This window comes from Athene cunicularia (genome assembly GCF_003259725.1).
Source record: "Athene cunicularia isolate RWA chromosome 1 unlocalized genomic scaffold, athCun1 chr1_part1, whole genome shotgun sequence".
Taxonomy (NCBI): Eukaryota; Metazoa; Chordata; class Aves; order Strigiformes; family Strigidae; genus Athene; species Athene cunicularia.
In genome coordinates, this window is record NW_020799091.1 from 99083393 (window position 1) to 99091881 (window position 8489).

General features: G+C 36.0%; 1 protein-coding gene across 1 annotated transcript in view; it reads left to right on the forward strand.

Annotated features, from left to right (window-relative positions):
• Positions 1–5634, forward strand: part of PAXBP1 (PAX3 and PAX7 binding protein 1) — a gene marked incomplete at its 5' end in the record, with an annotated part of 28316 nt that extends 22682 nt beyond the window's left edge. Inside the window, 4 exons of the mRNA XM_026846622.1 lie at positions 154–220; positions 1795–1941; positions 2339–2493; positions 4155–5634. Of these exons, the coding sequence (XP_026702423.1) occupies positions 154–220; positions 1795–1941; positions 2339–2493; positions 4155–4272 (487 nt within the window). The remainder of the gene's footprint in view (positions 1–153; positions 221–1794; positions 1942–2338; positions 2494–4154) is intronic.
• Between the last annotated feature and the right edge of the window lie 2855 nt (positions 5635–8489).

Consider the following 8489-nt stretch of genomic DNA (forward strand, 5'->3'; position numbering starts at 1 on the left):
GAGATCTTTTGTTATCATGCTGTGAGGATTAGCCAAGACAAGCAGGATAGAAGGGAATATTTATAGAAATTAACTGTGTGGGAAGAAGGAAGCCAGCAAACTCCAGACAGAGATGGTCTTGGTTGCTCATTAAAGAAATCTCTTACTTTCCAGCATCTTAGAAAACAAGAACTCTGGCCCATATTTGTTTTTCCAACGTCAGTTTTGGTCCTCTGTTAAGGTAAGTAAATATATCTGGTAAATCTTTGGTCTAGACAGTATAGCAATAAAATCCTCTTCAAATTTGTGGAAAATGGTGAATGGAAATTGCTTTAACTTTACTCGAAAGAACTCTAAATTAGGATTCATAGTCATTGATAATGCACTGTGCCTTCTTCAAAAGATTGCCAAATGAAAGCAGCATAATTTTAACTTGTATGTTGTGGGTTTACTTAGCATACTCAACCCATTTTTTTTATGTCATTGTGCTTGTCAGAATAAAATATGCTGCTTTTAATTTCACTTATGTGGGAATGAGAGAGCTTTACTATATATATATATATATGTATATAATGAGAATCTTCATGAAAATAACTTGGCCCCTTTTGAGAAGCTCACTGCTATTTGTAAAGTATAAGAGCATTTGTAATCTTAGTTTAACTGAAATGATAGAGTGTGAAAGAAAAATTCTGTGTGTGGAATGTGCGATACAAAGTTTGCAAAGGTCTGTAAGAAGCTATGACTGTTGTAGTTTTCCAGTAAAAGGCTGTGAAGAAAATTAACTCCCAACTAAACAGGAAAGTAAATTATGAGACCGATGTTGATTGAACTGTTGATCTCCATGATCATGCAAACAGAACTCTTATCTGGAATTTTCTATTTAAATTGCAGCAGTGAGGGAGAGTGTATTCTGAGTAGGTTTTCAATCACTTCATTTTAAATATTTGGCACTGAATTCTTTCACTCAAAGTCAACTTCCTAAATGCTGTCTAGAGAAAAAAAAGCACAAAGCTCACTTATTAAAATGCTGTTGTTAAAAATGAAACAGATCGCTTATTTAGGGCTTGTGTCTCTTTTAAGAATGAAATTGCCTGTTTCTGGCAATATCTATCAGAGCCTGGGCAGTTTAGAAGTATGCACGCTGTTACCAGTTTTATTTTAGGGAAGCATTAAAAATACAGCTCTCTTGCGCTATCAAGTCAGTTATAGCATCACAGACGAGCAGAAATAGAAGCTGGAAGGCAAGTGCTCGTTTACTGTTTCCTGATGGTCTGCCTCAACAGTAAACTGCTGGCTGCATTCATTTGTACAAGGCTGGCAGCAGTTCCCCACAGGCCATACGCCAGCAGGGAATAACAGCTGTACAGTTGGCTTTAGCCAGCACTCCCCCGTGACACTGCCTGTGTCTCTTGTGTCACCAGGCCTTGGAAATAAGGATATGCTGGCAGTGTAGCTGGGGATTTCATTGACAAGGGGGCTGTGAATTTGCCCCCATATGGCATATGCTAGGCCTCACTTGGCTTGACATTGACATCAGATTTTGAGACAAGATGGCTTAAACCTTTTTTTTTCCCCCCCCGATTTCTTGTGCAGAACATGAGCAAAGTTGAGGTGGTGGTGGTTGTTGTATGAGAATCCATAACACTCTAGGCTGGTACTTTATGGATTCTGAAAGTTTTGAAGCTAACAAAAAGCATATTTCCATTGCTTACCTTGGCCATGCTGTTGCATTTTGAAGCAGCTCTATAGTGTTTGATTGACTTCCTGGTTTCAGTACATTTTCAAATACTTACTTTCCCTGTGTTGCATTTTCAGTTACTAGGAAACTTTCTTCAGTGGTATGGAATCCTTTCAAACAAAACCCTCCAGGAACTGTCAATAGATGGTCTGCTAAATAGATATATTCTTATGGCTTTTCAAAACTCGGAGTGTGGAGAGGACAGCATTAAGAAAGCTCAAAGTGTAAGTAAAATCAAACAATGTTTAAAATCACTTGCAGTTCACAAATTTCAACTGAAGGAGAAGTGTAGTTAAAACTTGGTTACTATGAAATCTTGGCTTTGATATATCACAGCTGTAATGTCAATGAAAAATAGATTTGTTTTTTTTTCTCTTGAGTGCAGAAACTAAAGAAAGAACCTTCTCTGGCTCACACCTCTAGATAGGTTAGGTATAGTGTCGGTTTCAGTGGTTTACTGCTTGAATTTGGGATTTGTTTTTTGTTTGGTGGGTTTCTCATTGTTTCACTCAGTTGTCACTGCAATCTTACCTGGCAGAGTTAGATAGCTTTTTTAATTTGTTACATTGTGTTTAACTTTCTTTTTCCTGTTAATTATGTTCCTGTTATGTTAATTCCTAGGTAATAGCTTGCTTCCCTAAACAGTGGTTTGCTAATCTAAAAGGAGACAAGACTATTTCTCAGCTAGAAAACTTCTGTAGATACCTTGTTCATCTGGCTGATACAATTTATAGAAACAGCATTGGTTGCTCTGATGTAGAGAAAAGAAATGCAAGGTAACTTAGAGTTAATGCAGTTGCAATTTTTGTGCCCTGTGTTATTTTGTTGATGCTTGCAAATGTGTTTAAGTATCTCCATACTGCTGCATGTCTTTTGAAACTTACTTGAATTCAAACTTTAAATGTGTTATGGTATGGTAGATGGGGAGATTTTTAAGTTATCTGAAAACAGCAACTGCTGGAAATCTTTAAACATTCATAATATATTTTGCACTACTGCTTAGTGTCACTGATTCTGGCAAATTTTGTAGCTACTGGTTTTGGACTGTTCCATCTTGTGACCCTGTTGCCAATTCCTCCATAATGGCTTCTAAATTACAAACTGTGCTGTTGTATAAAGTTCTGACTTTATTTACATAACCAACTTGATGAACCTGTTTTCCCCTAGACTGAAGAGTGATTTTACTTGTATCTGGTGACCAGCATAATTCAAAGTTCAGATTAGATACATAAAAGTTACTGCTGGCCAAGTAGCCTGAAATGCTATGGGTGTATTGTTTTAATCAATGGTAAACTTTAAAAACCAAATTGTTGCACTGATACATAGGAATATAACAAGACTGGAAGATTCCTGTGCTGTTGCACAAGGAGGAGAGGTTTCAAGGTCAATAGTTCTGTTGTTTCAGCAAACCTGAAACTTTGAAAGATGAACCCCCTTGCTACCTACATTAGTCATTCTTGATAGTTGAACTGGCTTGAGCCATTGTTGAGTTACTCTTCAATTATTGAGGCTCTCCAGGGGATTAGATCCTTTTTGGTCTTACGCATAGCACTAAAACATAGACACACACATTTCCCTTAAACTGTAGCAGAAAAATCTTGGTTAAGAGGTTGTTAGGGGGGTGGTTTCTGGTATCATTTTTTTTCCAGTTACCATGTTGGTTATGAAATGCTTCTGTCTTTAAAGTCACTTTTGGAAATAGTAGGAATAGCAGAAATGCTACTTCTTATAACTGAAGAATGTCATGTCTTTTCATATAAAACCTAGTATGGTTGTTTGAAACAAAAGTGCATTAATTTCTGCCAAGAGGGAAGCGTATCTTCACCTATGTCTGTTGGTGCTAGTTTTCCAAATGTTGGATACTTTTTCACATATCAGCTAGGTTTGTTTTTAAGATTAATTTTGAACTTCTAACATTTTTTGTGAGACTGGTCTAAATTTCGCGTCCATTTTCCTAGCAAGATACCAAAAGTGTTCTTTATGGTCAAAGAAATACAGTCCTCCTAGCAATTTGTTCATTCTAAGCTTCCTAGGTTGACCTGAATTGTAATGTAGTTCATTGGTGGCAAGCTTCCTACCTTTTTAAGGCATGGATTAAAATGTACTTGCTGCCTTGATATTTTTTTTTTTTGGCTTAAACATTTGTTACCTAGAGAGCCGTGACTCATTGCACAGTACCATAAGTAATCCAAGACACCTCTTGAGATGATACTGCATCTAGTATTAAAGCACATTGTGTGATTAATTCCTACTCCCAAAATAAATTTTTCAACTTCAGTTCAAAGCTGATAAACAACTTACTTTATCAAACTAAGCAAGTGGAGGAGATGTGAAGTTACCTGAAACTGATTTCCTGTATGGATTCATAATGTTGAAATATTAATACTTGTACATGATTGTTCCACTCCTGTATTGAATTCTCCTCCTTCTTTTTTAGGGAGCACATAAAGCAGATCATAAAGCTTCTAGCAAGTATCCGAGCACTGGATCATGCTGTGACAGTTGCAAATGATCACAATGTAAAAGAGTTAAAGATTTTAATAGAAGGAAAATAGACTTTTCCGACAACTCATTTTGAGCTTTAAAACCATTCCTGATATGTAATTTATGTACATATGTAAAGTTTCTTAAACTGTAAAGTATTGGTCTTTGTTTTAATACAAAGTGCATTCTTATATACAGCATCCTTACAAAAAAAAAAAAAATTGACTTTGAAAACAAAAATGGAATCCCAAGATTGTCATCTTTTCAGAAATCAGATTTTCCTTAAAGTTTCTCAGTCTTGTTTACAAAAATACTTTGTACCCATGATTAGTAGTCATCTACTCCTGTTAATTGTTCCATGGTTAACTGGAATGTGTATAATATATTATGTGTAATACAATGTATGCATATATTTATACCACCATGTTGCTTTCACACTGGATATAGAGATCTTGTACTGTTGGAATAAGCTTTTCATTTGCTAAAAAACTACTTATTTTGACAATAAAATGATCATATTATTGGTCAAAAGGGCTGGCAAAATATTCAAATATGTGAAAATCATTTGAGCTAAAGAATAGAGACACTTTCAGATGGAACCTGTCCTTTAAAAAGCAGCATTTGGAATATGGAACTCTCAAGACTGTTCTTAGAAACAAAACAGAAAGGAAGACCCAGAACAATGCTTAATTTCATTTTTTTTTAATACAGACATACAGCAAGAACTTGTGAATACTGCACAAGTATACATGACAGCATTTCCAAAGCCCCAAACACCTTTTATTTTGTGGGAGTAATAGTTTACTCATGAACTCTGGAGCTTTGTTCCTTGTGCAGGTTGTTTAAATTCACTGTTTGTGTTGGTTTTGGGGTTTGGTTGTTTAGGGTTTCTTTTTTTTTTTTTTGTAACTTCATCTATGGAACCTGTTTCTTCTGATTGGTATGGCTGAAGAGGTCAAGCAAAATGAAGGTGAAGAAAATTGTATATGCTATGATGTGAAGTTTTTATATTGTAGTAAATTTTCAAATGTTACACTTCCCACTAAATACCATCTAAGAATAGTCTTGCTAAAGAGGCATTTAATTTAAATGTAAATTAAAAAGAAAACACTTTAAAAATATGATGTTTTACATTGGAACACTAGTGACTTGATCTTGGGGTCCAAGGCACGGAACAGCTGTAATAGCCTTGGGTTAAGAGCTATTTCCAGGTGTGCCCTACTTTTTTGGGGAACTGTAGCAATAAATTGGCATACTGAGTAACATAGAAATCATTGTATTTTATGCTCATGTCGTGCTATAAATGAGTATATTTAAAATGTACATGCACATTTCATTTGGACACTGAACAATTGTTTTTCTGAACTGTTGAGATTGGAGTATGTTCAGAAATACCTGCTTTTAAAAATTGTTTCAATAAACTCATCTATCAAGGAGCTGTTGCAGTGCAACTTGGTAAACTTCATTCCTTTAGGAAGATGGTAAAGGAAATGATATACATGCTGGTTTACTATTTCAATGTGTCAGAAAAAAATTGTCCTTAGATGGATTTTTGGAGTGAACAAGAGTGTCTTTACTTTGAAAAAGCAACAGGATAAACACTGATATTTGTATAACTACTTAAAGACTAATTAAGATATTTCAAATTATTATCGTGCTGGTGGTTGCATGATTTAATGGTAACAGATTTGACCTTTTCTGTGCTTAAAATTTTACTTATTTTTGTATTTTGTTAGACTGAGGAGGATACAAATAATCCATGCTACCAATGTTTCTAAATGAGTATTTATACTCAAGTGACAATCATCAGAGAGAATCGAAAGCTTTAGCATGGTTAAAGGAAGAAGGAGAGAGGGTGTAATCAAAAATATGCAAAATTGAGAAATTTTTTTTTTTTTTCTACCAGCAGGAACAATACTGTATAGAGACTTTTCTGCATCTTAATGCATGCCTGCCTTCTAGTCACAGAATCTCCAGGGGTGAGGATGCACACTTCAGATGCCTTTTGCAGTCTAGTTTGGCTACTCTTTCTAGTCTAGCCACTCCAGTATGAAGCTCAGTGAAGGTTAACTTCCTGGCTTTAGGATAAAGTCTAACCCAGGCTTTTATGGTACAGCAAAACTACTGCCGGTGTTCAGAATAGATGCTACCCTTACACCTGTGGTTATGGGGTGGGGGGAGACAGGTATGTTCTGTGGACAACAAAATAAGATCAAGCAATTCTAAGACCTATACTGCTAAATTAGGTTGTCTAACTGGGTAGTGTTACTGTTTGCAAATTAATGTAAACAGTATTACTGCAGGAGTGAAAATGTACTTTATTTGGTTGAGACAATTCCTTCAACTGAAATTACTGAAAAAGTTGCAAAAAGTGAGAAGCCTGTCCTCTCTCAATATATTAACATAAGTGCACTCCCAGAAGTTTGACTGCCATCTAATGCTAAGCTGCAGGGTGGTAGATTCAAAGATTTCAACTCTGGAAAGTAAGGAAAGTACTTGATTGGGAGGTGTCAGAGTTTGGATTTTCAGTTACAAAATTTTACAGACACTGGGGGTAGTAATGCTTGATCGTTCAGGAAAAGGGTTGGAGCCAACTTCTGTTTTGGTGCTGGGTGCCTCTGTTGAAAAAGGAATCCTGTTCACAAAAGGAAGTCAATGGTAATCTCTCTGCTCTGCGAGTCCTCTTCAGCCTTGCTCTGCTGTCCACCCCGTCGCCCTGTGGAGGTGGTGTGCTGAACTAATAAACAGTAACTGGATTTGTTTTGGAAATCATGTTTTATTCACACTCTCCTGCCTCTCTGGGGAGAACACTTGTAATGAGTCATTCCCTCACTCTCTTCTGGCTGTAGTTCAGGGAGGAGAAAAGCCATAAATTCAAGCCATCAGCTACCATTTCAAACTTTGCTTTTCTTCTAATAGTTTATACATAGGTATACATATAAATACAAAGCTTAAATGCAGGTTTGTAACTGCAGTTTCAGTAGGTGTGCAAACTACTAATGAAGTTTCAGACTAGTGGAGCAGCAAAGCTCAAGCCTTATTAAAAAAAAAAAAAAAATACAGGCATTTTGTTCCAATTCAGATTGTGAGTAGCACTGAAAGGGAGGGAATGAAGAGAGTATCTGCCTTGTAACCTCATTATAAGTTACAGCTACAGAGAATCTTTTTTCAAGCTAGCCTGTAGTCATTTTCCTAATTAACTGCTGTAGAAGACCAGCTATTCGTACTACACTTAGCCTGTCTTCCCTCTACTACAATGACACCACGTGGCTCTGGTATCTAAGCCTGTGCACACTTGCGGACTTTCTCCTTTCCATCCCCATACAATGTCATATTTGGTGAACAGTAACATGAAGAAACTTGCAAGTATACTTACAGGTGATAACTAATGTAACCTCATTTTGGGCAAGGTGGTGTCTTTCTCATGTATAAATGGTTAGAATTGTATAGATGCTTGAAAACTTTATGCAAATAACCTTATGTAATTTATGTATCAAGAAAATAGCCACTTACACTTCTACCACTTTACCTGTATCTCATTTACTGATACAAATTAAATGCTAGTAGCAAAGTGGTCATACTTTATGTAATGATCTCTACACAACTGCAGCTTGGTTGAGGTATAATCCCAGGACAACCACTTTATTATTCTCCCATGGTTTACCATGTATATCTCGCTGTTCACTATCAAAATTAACAAATAATTAGAACATGTTAAAAGACTGATGTCATAGATGATGATGACATCCATGTAAGAAGGTACTAACACTTTCAGTGACACGGCAATCTTATTCCTGCTCAGAACTCTACAGGGACTCTTGAGAAAGTCTAATAACCTCTTTAGTAGTTAACATTGTTCAGGAAAAGGAAAGATGTAGAACATGTAAGAAAAAAATGCATGTAAAATTGTCAGTCATTGGCATTTTTAAGAACAGCATAATATATAGCATAATTATTACAGTTATTTAATTATAATTAGCTAATTATACAGTTATGTATTATTACAGTTATTACAGAAATACCTTCACCCTAAAGCTCACCAATAGCAAAGGGGAAACCTTGTCCTTTACTATAAAGGAAAACAACAGTGATTTCTGAAAGGTGAAATGGAGAAGTTTGAGGGAAAATTGCGCAGATAAAGGGAGCCACATGATTCCTCTTTCTCCTCCTTTTAGATACATCTCATTTTCTGCAAATGTTTGCTAATTGATGGTTCTGCTTTCAGTTCTCCCTAAGTTACTCTGCAAAAAAGGCACTTTTAAAGAAAGAACCCTGGATACTGGCTGGG